General features: G+C 40.5%; 1 protein-coding gene across 1 annotated transcript; it reads left to right on the forward strand.

The window, feature by feature from the left end:
- The first annotated feature begins 1,486 nt into the window (after positions 1 to 1,486).
- LOC133990782 (cystatin-B-like) lies at positions 1,487 to 3,560 on the forward strand. Its single transcript, XM_062429186.1, has 3 exons — positions 1,487 to 1,606; positions 1,753 to 1,854; positions 3,249 to 3,560. Exons 1-3 carry the CDS (start codon positions 1,541 to 1,543, stop codon positions 3,375 to 3,377), a joined length of 297 nt encoding a protein of 98 aa, XP_062285170.1. The 5' UTR covers positions 1,487 to 1,540; the 3' UTR covers positions 3,378 to 3,560.
- Positions 3,561 to 19,111: the final 15,551 nt, after the last annotated feature.

The raw sequence follows: 19,111 nt of genomic DNA on the forward strand, positions 1-19,111 counted from the left end.
ACAGTTAACTTTTACTGGCTCTGGGCCATTGGTTAGTTCCCTGTCCTTGTAGTTGCTTTAATATAAGGTTTCATAGTTGTGTTCCACAACAATGACATTTAAGTACAAAAGTGAATTTCTAAGATGACCTGTCTGACTTTGATGCTGAACAACACCACTGCTAAAATGAGTGCTTTTAGTTAGGGATGCACCGAAATGAAAATTCTTGGCCGAAACCGAAAACCGAAAATGAGGAAACCAAGGCCGAAAACCGAAACACCGAAAGAAATTATTATGCCAATTATTAGTACCATTGCATTTATGGCTATGACTGTGTACTAACCTCACTAAAACCAAGGCATTGCAATTCAAAGAATAAATCAATTACAAAAGTATGAAAATATTTATTTAGCAATGACATTACAACAATGCACAATATAAAATTAATTCAAGTTAAAAATAACACTTAGTGTTACACTTGGTGGAGGGTTGCGATCGGTGACGGTCTAATAAGCAGCAACACAGAGCTATAAGCATGCTTTACTCTCGCACGCGCTGCATTTATAATCACACATACACACACACATTCTACTGTGCTGTGCGCTTCTCCGTCTCTAAGCGGGTTCTCCGCATCCATCGCGGCCTGGATCATTTCTCGTGCGCGCTGCTTTAATCCCACATCCACGTAATGATCTTTATAACGCGGATCAAGTACAGTCGCGATGAAGTGCAGAGTATCCAAATAGATCTCAGTGAAACGTTTGCTCACAGACTCTAAGAGTGTACTACACTTTAGTGCTGCAATTAAAGGAATAACGTCTGCTACAGATGCATCAGAGGAGCTGATCTCTTTAGTTAGCTGTTTCGGCCGTGTTGTTTCGGTGATAAAAGTATTTCGGCCGAAAACCGAAAATGCGCTTTTGGGCCATTTTCGGCTGAAGATTTTCGGTGGCCGAATTTTCAGTGCATCCCTACTTTTAGTTCAAGTAAATTTGAATGGTCTCTGGTTAAATCTTTATTTTTGGGAACTGTAGATTTGCCAACCTGCTATACAGCAGAAATAACAGTTAAAAGAGGAAATACAAGGAAGAAGAAGAAGCAGGGCTCTTGAGTCATGTCATGAGTCAACTTGAAGCAAAAAGTTCATAACATCTGTCAGCCTACCAGTTTCTTGTACCAAAATTCGTCACTTCCCAGTGTGCTGACTATCATGGTCAGCTGTCACATCCAAACCCACCTACGCCTCAGACTAACCCACATTGTCTGTAGAGAGGGAGATCAAAGAAAAATATTGAAATACATATTTTTTTTAACCATCTGTTAAATGGCTTACGCTAGAAAAAACAAAACAAAACATTTTTATAGTCATTTTCAACTCAGACTTTATTTGGTTTTAGCCAGTTTCTGATATAATTTAATGAAGTATCCTTCCCCCATGCTGATGGTACACTCCATAATCATATGATTCATTGACTGAACTTGTCTTGAACACTTCGCTAGACCAGACGCAGTTGGTTTTGTTCAGTCTTGCCACACATTTTTACCACTGAAAGCTGTCAAAATGATGACTGGAGGGCCCGGGCATACAGTAGCTGCTGATGAAGAAATTCAAAAGATCTGTGAAGGTGTAAGTAGAATAAAGTAAACTGAAATATATATATATATATTTTTTTTAATCAGACTTTTACTCCCCCTGAAATGGGTTTAGTTTCCACACAAAGTTAACAAGGCCTGTGATTCATTCTGATGTTGCTTAATCTTATTGTAACTCAGATGAAGCCCTACGCAGATCAGAGAGCAGGAAAGTCCTATGATGTCTTCATCGCCAAGAGTTACAGGAGTCAGGTTGTGTCTGGGACCAACTACTTCATAAAGGTAATCAAAATTGACATGGCTACAAATAATTGCACATTAAGCTTACAGACCCCGCAAGATATTATATTCATCTTGTGCGCACAAGAGCAAAAAATAAGTGCCTTTTAGGACTTTGGAGACCCCATGCAAACCAGATTGATGAATAGTAATAACTTATTCTCTATTTAGCAACATGATCAAGTAAGATTTTACTTTAACTTTACTGTTTTGGGTAAGTGTCACTGTGCTCAGACATTTCTAGCTGCAGAAGGCTGTTTGCAGAAATCCATGACGCCTCCTGCACTGAATAGCAGACTAATGGCGCTTTTCCACTATACAGTTCTAGCACTACTCGGCTCGACTCGACTTGTTACCAGGAACGACCTATTCCATTACTTCATAGTACCTACTCAACGTGGGTGGGGTCATCATAGCACGGCTGCGAGAAACTGCCATGACTTTGTTTGACATAAACAATGGAGGACATGGAGGCGATGGTGTACTCTCTGCTCTGCCTGTGCCTTTTGTCCCACACAAAGCAAGACAAGAGAGCCGAATCGCTCTAACGCTGTTGCCGGTATTTAAAAATGGCGGGTTTGATTCTTGTGTCGGACGGCTCATGACTCTTCCAGTGATGACTCTCTGACCAATCAGCGGCCGGCAGTCTGCTGACGTCACATTTTAGTATCGGCTCGGCTCGCTTGGAACCTTGCCAGAGCAGGTACTAAAAAAGTACCAGGTACCAGGTACTATCCCTAATGGAAAGGCATAAAAACCCCCGAGTAGAGTCGAGCTGAGTAGTGCTAGAACTGTATAGTTGAAAAGCACCATATATTTAGCATGCAGCAGCTTATGGCGCTTTTCCACTACACAGTTCTAGCACGACTCGACTCGGCTTGCCTCGACTCGGTACGGTTCCAGAACAGACCTTTTCCATTACAAAAAAGTACCTACTCAACGTGGGCGGGGTTGTCACAGCACGGCTCCGTGAAACTGCCGTGACTTCGTTTTATAGGCGACACATAAACAATGGAGGACATTGAGGCAGTGGTGTACTTGCTGCTGTATGTGGCTTTTTTCACACACAAAGCAAGACAACTGAGCCGTATAGCTGTAACACTGTTGCCCGTATTTAAAAATGCCGGGTTTGATTCTTATGTGGGACGTTTCATGACTGTTCCAGTGACAACTCTTCTGACCAATCAGTGGCCGGCAGTCTGTTGACGTCACATTTAATACCGGCGTGGCTCACTTTGAACCTCACCTAGAAATGAATGCTAATGTTTCTGTGCGTTGACTCGTTTTGAAAATAAGTAACCGTTTTGCAAACAGCTTGTTTCTGCTGCCCCCTAGGAAAAAAATCAATGAATGCAGACTCAAGGATTTCATGAAACTTTGCTTTTACTTTCTTGTAGGTGCATGTGGGAGGAGAGGATCACGTTCACCTGCGTGTTTACAAAAAACTCCCATGTAATGGAGGAGGCCTGGAGCTGAGTGATATGCAACAATCCAAGAGTCACCAGGACCCTATTGAGTACTTCTAATAGTATCATAAACCGAGCAAAGTATCCTATCAACAATCAATACCAAAATACTTTGTTTTTTTTTATCTTGGCTCATTATATGAAACCAGTGTTGTTCCTATTACTAACATGTAATAACATACCATACATCATGATGATAGAAGATGACAGTATGTCAAGAACAAGAACAAATTAAAAAAATGAATCAGATTTGCTGTGACTCTGTTTAGTGTTGCATCTTCTTCCTTGGTGGTTTCTGATTTTTAATAGCTTCATGCCAGTGTTTTAGTTTTACTGTAGTTTAGTTTATTTGCACAAAAAAAAAAAAAACAATACAAAAAAAACCCCCAATACATAACACATATATACATAACACAGATTTGTTGAGATCTGTAAAGTAGAACAATAACTAACAAAAAAGAAATGTGCAGGAGGAGCCAATAAAACCCATCGGGGCTTGTCAGGTGGCCCTCCTATAGTTAAACATACAACCAAAAAACTTAAGAATAAAGAAATACAAATACATACAAAAGCTGAACTAAAACAAATAAAACTAGGGTGTGTAAGAAAGTTCACAATTTACCAACACATAGAATATAATAATGAGAGCGGTTATGCAGTTGCATTACTTAATTGATCCAACAAGAAGAGTTAATTTCTTAAATGATTTTAGGCTGGTGGAATTTCTAATGTGATCTGGTAAATGATTCCAGTGTGTATGTCTTCAGCTGAAGTTCATTATGAAAAAGGATATTACAAAGACATTTTTGCATGGATGTAATGAAGACAAACTCACAATTGTTTCCTGACTGAGCATGAAGCTGTTTATGCTGCTTACACTGAAGGGAAAAAGAGTGAGGGGCTACCTTTACCTGAGTGTCACAATTCCCACTTTTAAATGCCTTTAATAAGTACACAACAAGTCCACTCTACAGTTTGTAAGGGATGTCAGCAGAGAGATGTTTCAAGTTCAATTGTAACTTATTATATATACTGCATCAGGATTAAATCCCTCTCCGTCCAGTTATGGTTTGAAATACTTCCCACACATTCATTACACAGGTTTTGTGACTGTGGAGGTTAAATTAAGTTTCTAAATATGATGCATTTTTATAGATCTACTACTATTACTATTCAATAGTAAATAGAACAGATGAATCAAAACATGTTAATACAGCAATATTAATAATCCAGTATGGAGGCTGTTGAGTGGTGGTGCAAGCAAGACCCGTAAAAACACAAGCAAAACTTCCCAACAACATTTCCAACTTATTATCTACTCCAGAAGAGCTACATGCTATATTAAGGCTACAGGGAAGGAAAATGACATCATCATTTTCTTTCACTGTGGCTACATTAGTTCCATAAGCCTTGGCTTACATGTAGGTATGGTGTTGAGATTATGGGGTTGGGATTTGTTTGGTTTCTGGTTTTGCTGGAAAACAATGTCACTCAGTTGTCATGGTCATTCATAGGGCTCTCATTATGTTTGACTCAGGAGCAGATGCGTCACGTAAGACACTTTGTGGTAAAATTCTGTATGTTTGGCTTAATGAAAACTTTTACATTGGCCCAATCGTACTAGCCATTTAGGACAGACAGTCTCATCAATTAGTAATACATGTCCACAATGTGAGCAAAACACAAGTTTAAAAGTACCCTGTTGCAGTATGTCTTAAGGTTGATGTGCCTTATTATGTTGACTAACAGCCTTCTGTTGTTGTGGTTTGAGTTGCCCATCCAAATTGCTTACTCAGCCTGTACTGTACTGCACACAGCAACAGTAACGTTCATAAAAACTGAAGACAAATGCATGAAATTCCAACTTCCTTAAAATGGACTCAGTGAAATCCCACTGTGCAGTGTATGTCTCCAAGCATAACAGTTGTATTGTTAATTTCTAGGTCCTTTCCGTTCCCCTCTTTCTAATTTAATTGTTCAAGTCTGTAGATGTAAGGTGAGCAGAGCATCAGGTGACAAGTTCTGCTGCTCTGCGAATAGACAGCAGCTTGTTACACATGAGAAATAAATTTCACTTTATACATGAACCCAGAGCTGCCATGGCCCACATGATTAAACTTTGTTTCTGAGAGTTGTGCAGTGTGTTGTCACAGTATAGCAGTAGTAAAACTGATGTTTCCATCAGTGGAAACATGTATCCTTACTCAGGTGGGTTTGTTGTTTCTGATGGTCAAGGTACAGCCCTTACAGTTCTGTGGGAGATGGGCTTGGGATAGAAACTGTAAGAGAGAAGACATTCACTTCATTATACAAGCTACAGGTGTAAGTAAGTTGTTTTTTGTTATAATGTAACTGAATGAAGCATATTGGGCAAAGGTTGTATGCACTTACATCAGATAAAGCCTTTAAAATCAAATCTTCATTTTCCTTAATATGGGATAAAATAGAAGCCTTTAGGTGAAGAGTAATTATTTGACCATCTGAAAAAAGAAAAGCGCAAATAGGAATGTAGTTAACAGCTTGCATGACAAAATACAACACTGAAGATGTCCATGTAACTGATACCTTTGTCACAGCTGGTAACTGTTATTTTGTTGGAAACTGTGCTGCCATCTTCCGGTAAAGATGTGGCACTAGTTGTACCCAGAGTTGTACTGGTTTCTGCTGTTGTTCCTTAAACAAACAAGTACAAGGAAACTGTCAAAAGACTGAGGGTTTGTTTTGAGTGAGTCAAAAGAGGTGTGGCAGTAAGAGGAAGTCACACGTCTCCGAACCACTAAAGGGAAATTCCCCCATTTACTCACAGACACAGATCCGAACAATGCACAATTAACAATTTTGTTTCACAGTGTTGTCAAACATTAGCACAACATTTTTAGCAAGAATAAATGCACTCTATTCATGATGGCAGTTGTGAATTTTTGAAATAACTTTAGTGTAGACAATCTCAACTACTGACCTGTGGTCGTTGAAACATGGAGCCAGGATGTGGAGGTGGTACTGCTGCTTGTTGTGCCGGGTGTTGCAGAAGAAGAGACTACAGGTGATGATGTAGTGCTTATATCTGGTGATGTAGATGTGTTACTGCTTGTACTGGGTGTTGCAGTCACAGATACTATTGATGAAGTTTTGTTGATATCTGCATGTGTATAAGCAGTACTGCTGTTTGTTGTACTGGGAGCTGTTGTTGATGCTTGGGTTGTGCTCATATTCAGTTGTGAAAATGTAATATTGTCGGATGCTGTTGTTGAAGACACTGTGGATGACAAAGTTGTGATAATTTTGCCAATTAGAGCCGGGCAATATCAATATAACCAAAATCTCATATCTGGTTATAGGTCATTTCATATCCCAAAAATCAAACCTATCCTCGTATAGCGCAATTTTATTCAACAAATAGTATAGTTCAGCAGTCCATTTGCTCCCCAATCTATGTCAAACTCAAAAGTCTATCTCAATATTATGCCATACACTGGCATACACTGAATGTTCGAACGTGTGTACCTTTCATATTCAGCTTTACTTACGTTGTGTGCAGGCTGTCCTGTAGTCAGAACAGCAGTCTTCTAATGTGAGGCAGGCCTCATCACAGTAACACCCCCTGTGACAGCTGTTGTTTTGACCAGCGCAGCACAGCACTGGTGGACCTGTACAGTCTGGAGCATAAATAGAAAGTTGTAGTCATTAAACTGAAAGATCAACATTGCATTGATTTGTAACTGTTACTGCAGCATATTATTACAAAGTTACTCTGGTGAAACTACTAATAACACATCTTGTGTTACAGAAGTTAATGTAGATATTGTGGCAGCAGTGGTGAGAGAGTTCTGTGAGATATTGCAGTTGTAATGAAACACTTTGTTAGATAATTGGAGTTTATTATTGAGGTGATGAGGCTGGGGGTGAATATACTGCATGGGAAGGGTGAGAGCAGGGTTAATACTGAATGTGGTGGTGTAGTGGCTATTACCTGTTGGACTAGGAGGCGATGTTTGAGCTACAAAATTGAAAAGAGAAAGAAACGTGATGTAAGATCAATTTGGGAAAGACAGCATTAAAGAGCCCATAGATAAAAACCAAACATGTTAAGTTAATTTTTGCCAGCGAAAAACATGTTTAAAATCATTAAAACAAACAAAAAAAGAACATTCAACATCTTAAAAGTTGTGTTTTAGGATAATCAAATGCTGAAGACTTTTTTAGGGGACCAAAATGTTACAGTTTAGTTTCATAAACTGAAAACATATTGAAATAGTGATGGCTACCGATACACCTCAACTCTGTGGTTCTGGGGATACGCCATGGTCAGGCTGCCTAACCAATGTAGTAATCATGTTTATCTCTGCTGTAAAGTGGGGCATTTTAACATGGGGTCTATAAGGATTGACTCGCTTTCGGAGCCAGACTCAAGTGATCATTCGAGGAAATGTAGTTTTTGGTTTTTCTGGGTTGGCTTCGTTTTTCAACGCTGGAGGTTGCTGCTTAGATGAGCCTTTGACTTATTTCAAAGTGTAAGGTGGATTTGTCAGTGACCTATTTGGAACAGCTGAATATTGACAGAAAATCACAAAAGTTAAATACTTTTTTCAAGGCGTGACCTCTGTTTGGACAACATTTCATTATTGTAATATTCAGTGTAAGATTTAGAGACGCACATTAAAAATGATGTTCATTCAATCTAGTTAATGGGGGAATAACTGACATTTTTGATTATTTTCTCCATTAGCATTTATAGGACTACGACGGCGTATTAGGGCCATATATGTAAAAAAATAAATAAATACTGACCTCGAGAAAAACATTTCTGAAATTAAACTCGCAATTTTGCGAGAAAAAAAACTGCCAAGCGATCACCTCACTTTGCAACACTGGAGGCAAGTCGCTCATGCAATATTCTGCCATGGAAGAACTGATCTAATTGCACATTTCAGTTGGGTTTAACAATAAGGAGATACTTGTGTAACCGAGCGTTATAGACACTCATACTTAAGGTTATAAAATAAAAACACGGAGGCTACGCTGCTTGAACAGGACGGTCACACGTATTACTTTTTTTCTGATCATACTTCACAAATTGCTGCACATCCACTCACTTATACTCCTTCAATATAAAATAACATCTTCACTGTGTGAATGCTCAACCGGAATAAACATAAATTGACTCTAACCATGCGTTTGTTATCTTAGCCCAGAATCACCATATCATATCATAGCATCCGGACTTGAAAAGACATTGCAAGAAATTGGGTCTGTTTTGGAGAAAAACCCATACAATGTCAGAGAATATATGAGTTCATTTCTCATAAATTTGAAGGAGTAGAACGGAAGTGAGTGTGTATGGATGTGCAGCAATTGACGTGTGATCAGAAAAGTGAAGTAATAAATGTGTGGCCGTCCTGTTCAAGCAGCGGAGCCTCGGTGTTTTTATTTTATAAACTATTGAAGTATAACGCGCAGTTACACAAGTATCTCCTTATTGTTAAACCCAGCTGAAAAGTTAGAATTAGATCAGTTCTTCTATGGCAGCATACTGCACGAGCAACTCTAAGTGAGGTGATTGCTTGGCAGAATAACACCTTTTTTCCCCGAGTTTTTTTTTTTTTTTTTTTTTTTTTTACATATATGGCCCTAATACGGCGTCGTATAGGACTGCCTCTTTATCTTTGGGAACTTTTTCACTTGTAAAGGTGGCATTTGGCAGCATGACATTATGTTTCTGCGGTAGAGACATTTTAAGACACTATCAACTCGTTATCACTCGTCAACTATTTATTTCCTACTTGGCAGAAAAACATGTTAGGCCAACCTTCTGAGAGTCCTGCAGGTTAACACTTTCAAAGCTGACTGACTCTAAAACAGTCACAATCAACACACTTTAAGACAATCCCAAGCCCAGCAACATTAAGGCTACAAACAACTCTTAATGCAACACTCCGTGTAGGAGCCTGTTACACCCTTGCTTTATCCATTCAAAAAGAATGGATGATTTTGCAAATACAAAATTGTCAAGAGGAGCATCTGCATTTTTGACGCTATTGAAAATCATACCTTCAGGGTTTCTAAATATCCTGGTATACTTTAATACCTTGGCTCTTCCCAAGCCTAATTTTAGGTGGACATTTTCTTAACAAGCTTAGAACAATTAGCACTGATGATGAAGATGAATAACCTCTAACCAACATGAAATATGATAACAGTATGTTACCAATAATTGCAACTATTAATCACCAATAAAAACAAGTCCGTGATTTAGTTGGAAATAAAAATGTTACTTAAGCACTCACGGAATATTAACCTAATCCAATAGGGGCTTTTATTTTTATTGACAGGAGCCCTACGCTTTTGAAATTTTAATAGTTACCTTTAAAAAAAAAAAAAAATCCAACCAAGTTATGTCATTTAATTTTAGGAACTATCTTAATATTGGTTATATTTGATAATCAGTTTGACTTTTACAAACCGGTCAACTAGCAATAAAAATAAAGCTTAATAGTTAAATAAATGCTAAACCTTACCTATACATACTAAAATTTGAAACAATTTTAACATTTGTATCTTAAATATTAGTTAAAACCATTTTGTTTTGGTATTATGAGATAATTATGGGAAAAAATGTAATTCTATGACTCAACTTTATAAGACTATTCAATATTATATCTGTTAATGTTTCACTCACCATCAAATCGAAGCAGAAACCCCAACAGGAGAACGAAGTACAGCGTAAACCAATCCATAACTGTGTGGCTGCTGCGTGCAGCCAAATCTTGTTTATACATGCAGATCAGCATTGCAGACATTCAGGAACACACACATACACGCAGCAGTGCACTTCTGACAATAATGATACTGTTGTCTGCCAGTAAAAAACAACTCTGTCATCTTGAGAGAACATCATGTTATAGAAGTTCCTTTTTTTTTTTTTGTGATCAACTTTTTATTTTCTTTTTTATATTGAAAAACTTACAGGTACAAGTCAATAATACAACAATAAATCATGAGCCATGTATTCATATATACCCATACTTATAAACGTACTGTATAGATACATGAAAGTGAACAATAAAACTAAAATAAAAATAAAAATAAAATAAAATAATAATAAATTACATGTGCATGTAATAAGGTCAAAGAAAAAACAACAAAATACATAAATAAAATGACTACCCCAAACACAAACCACCCACCCCCTGGATCCAGATTCCAATAGCCTTAATCACACACTACAGTTGAAGCGCACGGAGGACAGTTAGGAGCGAGTTCCAAGCCTCTATTGCGGATTCTTTGGCTCCGTGTACTCGAGCTGTTGACAACTCTAAATAGACAATGTCCAGGTACGTTAAAATCCACGCTCGGAAGGAAAGTGAGTGAGGAGGTTTCCAGCGTGTGGCAATTAGTTTTTTTGCAGCTGTGATTCCCGCCAGCAAAGCTCTCCTCTCGTCCAGTGTCAGACCCAGCCCTGACAAGTCATTTAAAATTAGTGTGGCAGGCAAACAAGGCAGCCTGATCTTGAACAACTGGGACAGATTCAAGGCAACCATTTTCCAAAATTCCGCCACTGGTGTGCACTCCCAGAACATGTGAAAATAACTGCCGATCACTTTGGAAGAACATAACGTACATGTAGGATCATTTATAACTTTCATCAAATGAAGCTTCCTAGGAGTAAAGTATACTCTATGTATATAATTATAGTGTATTTGTTGATGGTCAGGATTTCTGGATGCTAAACTTACATTAACCCATACTCTATCCCAATTAAATGTAGCTTTCAAATTTGGGATATCTTTCCTCCATGTTTTATCTAATGCCAGAGGTCTGTAAGAGTGTCGCAACACGAACCAATAAAGTCTTGAAACAAAACCACTTGTATTTCTAGCAGAGTCAAACAATTTGCGGATTGGGTGTGTTACAAGAGGGCTCTGTAATGAAATACCATTGTTTTTTAAGGTAGATCTCAGTTGCAAATAAAAGAAAAAGGAGGTACGCGTTATACCATATTTAATACAAATGTCCTGAAAGGTAAGTGACCCCTTTTCCCCAAAGATATCGTTAAGTGTACAAATGTTTTTTCTTTCCCAGTCAGGAAAACAAATGTGTTGACCTCCGATCAACAATCTATCATTATTAAATATTGGAGAATGTGGGTCCCATCCAGAAGAACAACCAACTAACTTCTCCACCCTCCTCCATACAAGTAATAAATATGAAATCATGGAACCAAATCTTAAACGACATTGGTGGACTGAGATGTTAGAATGCAAAAAAGCTAGCAAACGAATATGGGGCTAGTATCTGCTCCTCTAGGGCACGCCATGATACCTGAGCATTAGGTTGAAACCAAGTTAATAAAGGTCGAAGTGTAAAGGCCCACTTATACATTTTAAAGTTTGGGAGAGACAAACCGCCAGCTTGTCTTTCTCGCTGCATTGTGGTGAGATTAATGCGGGGTCGTTTACCACGCCAAATAAATTTCGTTATAGCTGATTGTAATTTGCACCAATATTGAGGGGGCGGAGGAAGGGGGAGCATTGAGCTCACAAAATTGACTCTGGGCAGAATATTCATTTTAATTATAGCTACCCTGCTACGGAGTGAATTTGGCAGGTTAGACCACCTGTCCAGATCTGCAATGATTTTATTAAGTGTATTACCAAAATTGTTTTTAGCTATTGTCTGTACAGAAGAGTAGATATCAATCCCCAGATAAATAAAGTTTTTAGAAACTGGAATGGATGCAGGGATAGGAACATTACACATGGCCTGATTCAAAGGGAGCAAGGCTGATTTCTGCCAATTTATTTTAAAACCGGAAAGCTTGCCATAATCTTCAAAGGTTGACAAAACATGTGGGATACATTGCACTGGGTTGTTTAAATACAATAAAACGTCATCAGCATAAAGCGAAATGTGATGGTGTGTTCCTCTAATGGTAATTGGAGAAATTGTGGGAGATATACGGATGGCCTGTGCCAGTGGTTCAAGAGAAAGGGCGAATAACAGAGGGCTGAGAGGACAGCCCTGCCTCGATCCTCTCGATATAGCAAAGGGAGGAGAGCTAGTTTTGCCTGAAAGCACCACGGCTGTTGGGTTTTTATACAGCACCTTAATCATATTAATGAACGGCATGCCAAATCCCATAAACTCAAGCACTGACCATAGAAAGGGCCACTCGAGGCGGTCGAAGGCCTTCATCGCATCTAGTGAAAGAACAGCAGCAGGGGAACTCAAGGTTTGAACACCATCTATAACATGCAATAATCGTCTAACGTTATCCGTTGCCAATCTAGACTTTATAAACCCTGTTTGGTCACTGTGAACCAACTCTGTCATATGGCCTTGAAGCCGCCGGGCCAGTAATTTGGCAAAAACCTTTAAATCTGCATTTAAAAGTGAAAGAGGCCTGTAACTGGAGCACTCGACCGGATCCTTTCCCTTTTTAAGAAGGAGTGAGATTAAAGCCGAATTAACATCTCTCGAAAATGAACCCACTTCTATTGAATATTGGATCATGTCCACTAGCAGTGGACCAATCAAGGCCAGAAAGTAAGATAAAATTCAGGTGGGATTACGTCCGGCCCTGGTGATCTACCTTTACGCATGTCTCTGACGGCTGCTTCACACTCCTGTAAAGTAACAGAGGCATCTAGTTTTACAGAGTCATCTTCGCTAAGGCGAGATAATTTAATGTCATTTAAGAAATTATTGCAGGCATGTTTATCAAAATGATTTTCCGAACTATACAGCTCCTGATAAAAGGAGGCAAGAGAAGCATTTACTTTTTTTGGGTCAGATTGTATAATGCCATCTTTATCTTTAATGCAAAAAATATCAGCAAAGTGCTCATCCTTTCGAAGCTTCATTGCTAGGAGATGACTGGGTTTAGAGGAGTTAAAATAGTAAGTTTGCCTCGTTTTGTGCATGAGGAATTCTGAACGGCGTTTCAGAAGAGAGTTAATCTCTTTTTTAATCATTTCTTTCTGTAGGGCTGCGTGGTCATTAAAATGATGTTGCAAGGTGGCATCAAGAGTTGCATATTTTAATTCTAAAGCCTCCAATTTGGCCGAGCGCTCCTTATTTCGTGATGAGGCATATAAGGTGGTGTTGCTTCTTATAAAGCCCTTCACTGCCTCCCAAAGTATTCTAGGATCAGAAACAGAGCCGACATTAAATTCGCTAAAATTGCTTTCAAACTGAGTTTTAAATTTTTCATCTCGAAGTAAGGATGAGTTAAAGCGCCACCTAGGGGCTTTAGTAGAAGATGGACGAACAGTAACCGAACAATGTATTGGTTTGTGGTCAGACCAGGTAACTGGAATATAATGCGCATTTTGAATATTTTGAAATAAATCTTGGGAGGCGAAGATAAAATCTAACCTCGAAAAGGATTTATGTCTCCCTGAGTAAAATGAGAAGTCTTTTAGAGAAGGGTTTAACATGCGCCAAATATCAACCATGCCTGTATCAGCTGCCCACTGGCGCAGCGCCTCGGATGCAAGACGTTGGTCTCTGGTCTCAATGCCGCCCGTTTTGTCCATACTGCTGTCCCACACCGCATTGAAATCTGCCCCTAGAACTAAATGAAATCCTGTGAGATCAAGCAAAGCTTTAGTTAATAGTCCATAAAAAGCGGCATCAAATGCGTTAGGGCCATAAGCAGAAATAAGTGCAATGTTTTTCCCATCCATACGGATTTTGGCAATGGCCATCCGACCCGCATCGTCTGCCCAAGAGTCAATCATATCAAATTTCAGTTTTCGTTTACACAGTACCATTACTCCTCTACATTTAGTAGATGCAGAAGAAGTTGCAATGGGGTGATAAAACTTATTAGCTAAGCGACCCGCATCTTTGGATAATAGATGTGATTCCTGAATCATAGCAAAATCTATATTTTTCTTACGGAGAAAATCTAGTACAGTAGTTCTTTTATGTGGAATGTTAAGACCCCTGGCATTGACTGAAATGAGATTAAGAGCAGTCATACGCTAAAAGAAGTTGTAAAAAATAAAAAATAAATGAAGTTGCCTCCATAGTAGTAAGAGAAAAGTCTGGATCCAAAAAAAAAACCCACCCCAAAACAAGAAAGGACAAAAAACATCAAAAACACCAAAAAGAACAAAGGAAGGTGAAGAAGAAAAATACTTTCAAACCTTCCTGATAAATCCACAACCGGACAACTAACTCAAAGAACTATGAGTTTCTGGCCACCCAAGTAAGGCAGCAACACCACCAATTATCAAATATCAAAAATAGCAGCAGTGTGAATTTTTTTTTTTTTTTCCTCTTCTAGCAATAAAACATCTGGTTTGTAACAATTATGTGGCACCTTTAGCAGTCTGTGACATCTTTGGACAAGCTCCCCATCCCACATACACACCCCGTGGATCCACATCACTTGCAGCCTAGGCACAGATACAGTATGAATGCACACCTACTGATAGTGCACGTATGGCCTATAGATTATAATACAGTGTATGCCAATAAAAACAATAGTGATGACGCCGGGATGAAGGAACAAAACAAAACATTCCCATCTTCAATATAATGAAACGAAAAATGTTAATCTAAATGTCCATCAGAGAGGGGGCTGAAGATATGAAGATAAAACATAAATCACGTTGTCTTACCCAGGTCACTCTGACGGGGGGGGGGGGGGGGGGGGGGGGGGGGGTCATTTGAAGTCAGTGTCACTTACAGGTTTTTGATGCATCTCAGAGCCTTCTTGGGGTCATCAAAACGATGCTTTACCCCGCTTGCTGTTGTGAATGAAAGCACAGCTGGATACCCGATGCCAAACGGGATTTTAGCTGAGTGAAGCAGACGTTTACACTCCAGAAAGGAGTGTCGTCGCTCCTGCGTGGCCTTGGAGAAATCTTGATAGAAGCTTATTTTGTGATTCTGCCAACGGACGTCTCCGATTTCTCTCGCCAGTTGTCTCACCCGCTCCTTCTGTTGAAACCTCAGGAAGCGCACGATGAAAGGCCTTGGGGGGGCTCCGGGCTTAGCTGGCAATAGCGATCGATGGGCACGCTCCAAATCCAGACCCCCTTGGAAGTCATCTAGGAGGATTTCAGGGAGGGTATCTCTCAAAAACGATATAGCATCTTAATCTTCAACCCGTTCTGGGAATCCATAAATGCGTAGATTAACTCGCCTTTCCCGGTCCTCATACTCAGTTAGCTTGGCGTTCAGCCTTTCAACTTCAGAACTCGCAGCCGGGGGCGAGTCGCACCGCTGCCTCTCTGCTTCTTCTAGCATGTCCAAACGAGCCTCGGCGCTAGTCATCCTGGTTAGCACGTCAGCTAATTTAGCTTCGACCGCCTCGACAGCTCTTCTCGTTTCTGACACGTCTTTGCGGATGTCTGCAAAGTGTTTGGTTTGGTCGTTGAGGATTTTCGTTTGAGACTCTGATAGTTTCTGAAGAAGCTCATGTATTTTAGCAATGGAAGTTGACTCATCCACGGGCTGCCGGGCAGGCGCAACAGGAGAGGCCGGGTTAGCTCTAAAGCTAACGTTAGCCCTGGTGCTCTGTTGTTGTTGAGATGCACTTGCATCATTTTTCCGGTTATTCGGCATATCGGTGGTGAGAAAAAGTTACAATCGGCAATTTGTGAGAGAAAAATGTGGAAAAAAATGCAAAAGCCGATATATTCACACAAAATGTCAAAGGGTGGTGCCACAGCTCTCAGCCTAAGCAGCCATCTTACTCGGCGTCATCACGTGACCATGTTATAGAAGTTCCTTAAATATGTTTTCTTTTTGGAATGATTTTCTTAAGTTCCACAGTTAGATAATAGCAATAAAATAAACCTCAATTGAATAAAACTAAAAAAACATGCCATTCTACACTGTAACAAATTACTGTAAAAATACAGTGAATTTCATACAGTTATGTACCGTTTTTCATGAATACAGATAAATACTGTTAATGGCGATGCCTTCATGCAAAAAAATACTAACAGTAAGCTACTGTGTCATTTTACGGTATAATACAATATTTTTTTGTTTAAGTCCACCCACAACTCATGTGAGCAACATATTGCATCAGGTCCCACCACCTGATTTAGCACACAGTCAACATAGAAAATCATACAATGGGCAAAAACGTATTCAAGATAGATGGAAGAAACAGGAAGAATATAAGGTGATTTTCGCCTTGATTGCACTGGACCGAGAAGATTACCACCTGCTGCTCTCCTTCATCACCATTGTAATCCACCCTGCTCCGGTGCTTTACTTAACAAGGTAATAATTGCATTTTTATCAAATTCAGCATCTTGTGTTTAATTTTCATTTCTGTGGTTCTGGGGATACGCCATGGTCAGGCTGCCTAACCAATGTACTAATCATGTTTATCTCTGCTGTAAAGTGTGGCATTTTAACATGGGGTCTGTAAGGATTGACTCGCTTTCGGAGCCAGACTCAAGTGATCATTCGAGGAAATGTAGTTTTTGGCTTTTCTGGGTTGGCTTCGTTTTTCAACGCTGGAGGTTGCTGCTTAGTGTAAGGTGGATTTGTCAGTGACCTATTTGGAACAGCTGAATATCATGTCCGTTAATAATGCAGATCTAGATGAAAAGTTGGGAATTAGTCGGCGATACCAGCCCACTAACCCCAAGAATGACCTTAGCCTCCTCTTGGTGTTAGGTAGTGGTGTAGCTGCAATTGCCTCTACCTTCCCTACCTGAGGACGAATGCCCCCTCCTCCAATCATATAGCCAAGATACTGAACCTCAGACTTAGCAATGTGACACTTCTTAGCATTGATTACCAAACCGGCACTCTGGATGCGTTGGAAGACATCCGCAAGATTGAAGAAGTTGCACATGCCCCTCCCAGGTCCGGCTAAAGATAACAATGTCATCAATGTAAGCTGCTGCGTAGCCCTCTGCTCCTCTCAAAACTTAACTGAAATGTTGCTGGTGCTCCATGCAAACCAAAGGGCATCATTCTGAATCGGAACAAGCCACTTGGAACTCTGAACGTTGTAAAGTCCTTTGATGATTCTGTCAGGGGAACTTGCCAGTACCCTTTGCAGAGGTCAAGGGTCGTTAGGAAGTTGGCATTTCCCAAACGCTCAATGAGTTCATCAACCCTTGGCATTGGATATTGATCAAAAGGCAGACACAGCATTCAACTTTGAAAAGTTGACACAGAACCTCAATTTAGGGTCATCCTTCTTCGGAACCAACACCACAGGGCTACACCACTCACTACGGGAAGGCTCGATGATTCCTGTAGCCAGCATCTCCTCAACTTCTTGTTTGAGCACAGGAACAAGTCAGGCTGGAATGCGACTTGTGGTGTCTCTGATTGGTCGCTGTTCCGCTGAATGCAGACGGATCCCATGTTCAATGAGGTATGTACAACCAGGCTTCTGACTGAAGAGCTCTTTTGCCATGTAGACTTGCAGCTCTTGGCGCTGATCTGCTGTGAGATGACTTAAATCTGGAAACACTGGTGTCTCTGTTGTAGAGGGGAAATACTGCTCCTGAAGCTCCTCCTCCTCAACAACTGTGCGTGCCCACAAGGTTGTAGATTGCTCGGGTTGGTCCACCCACTCCTTCAAGAGGTTCACATGAAAGACTTGATGCTTCTTCCTGCGATCTGGCAAAAAGAGGTAAGAGGTCATAGGTAACTGGACCCGTCTTTCTTATGATCTGGTATGGCCCCTGCCACTTGGCAAGGAGACCACTGGCCACTGTTGGCAACATGAGGAGAACCTTCTGGCCCTCCTGGAAAACTCTCCACCTAGAAGCCTTGTCATAACTTTGCTTCTGTCGTTGCTGTGCTTGGGCCAGATTAACCTTAACAAGTTCTTGAAATTGGTCCAGTCTCTCCCTCATTTTCAGAACATATGAGAGCTCACTGCACCGCTCTTTTGGCATGGGACCCTCCCATGCCTCCTTTAGGACATCCATTGGACCCCTCACTGAATGTCCATACAGCAGCTGGAAGGGTGAAAACCCAGTTGATGACTGTGGGACTTCTCTGTATGCAAACAGTAGGAATGGCAGCCATTGGTCCCAGTCTGACCCTGAATCACGAGGCCATCTGTTTGTGGATGATAGGGACTGGTCCTCACCCCTTGAATTCCCAGCAAACTGTACACCTCTCTCAGCAGGCCTGAAGTGAAGTTGGTGCCTTGGTCGGTAATGATCTCCTTTTGGATTCCGACTCTGGAGAACAGCTGAATGAGGCAGTTGACTATCTGGCGGGCCTTGGTCTTCTTCAGGGGGAAAGCCTCTGGATATCTTGTAGCATAATCACACACTACAAGTATGTACCTGTGGCCTACACTACGCCTTTCTAGTGGGCCTACAATGTCCATGGCAATGCGGGAAAATGGGGTATCAATGATGGGCATGCTTATCAGGGGAGCCCTATCTCGTTTCCTGTCTGGTGCTGTTACCTGACACTGTGGACAAGCCTGACAATAATTTACAGTGTCAGCATACTGCCGGGGCCAATAGTAACGCGGGACCATTCTCGCAAATGTTTTTGCCTGTCTTAAGTGCCCTGCCCAAGGGGTAGAATGGCTCAGGTTAAGGACTGTGGGCCTCAAACTCTGGGGAATAACTAGCTGGTCACCAATCTGACTACGGCGATACAGCATATCCACTTAACCACAAAGGCTTCCTTTCCTCTACCTGTCACTTGGGTGGACTCAGGCATACATTTAGAAAACAAAACTGAAAGGGTAGAATCCTCTCTCTGCAGCTTAGCAACATCGCTAGAAATGGCAAACAGGTCAGACTCTAAAGGTGCGGACACCTGTTCAGTTACTTTAGTCC

The sequence above is a fragment of the Scomber scombrus genome, chromosome 11, assembly GCF_963691925.1.
Source record: "Scomber scombrus chromosome 11, fScoSco1.1, whole genome shotgun sequence".
Classification (NCBI taxonomy): Eukaryota; Metazoa; Chordata; class Actinopteri; order Scombriformes; family Scombridae; genus Scomber; species Scomber scombrus.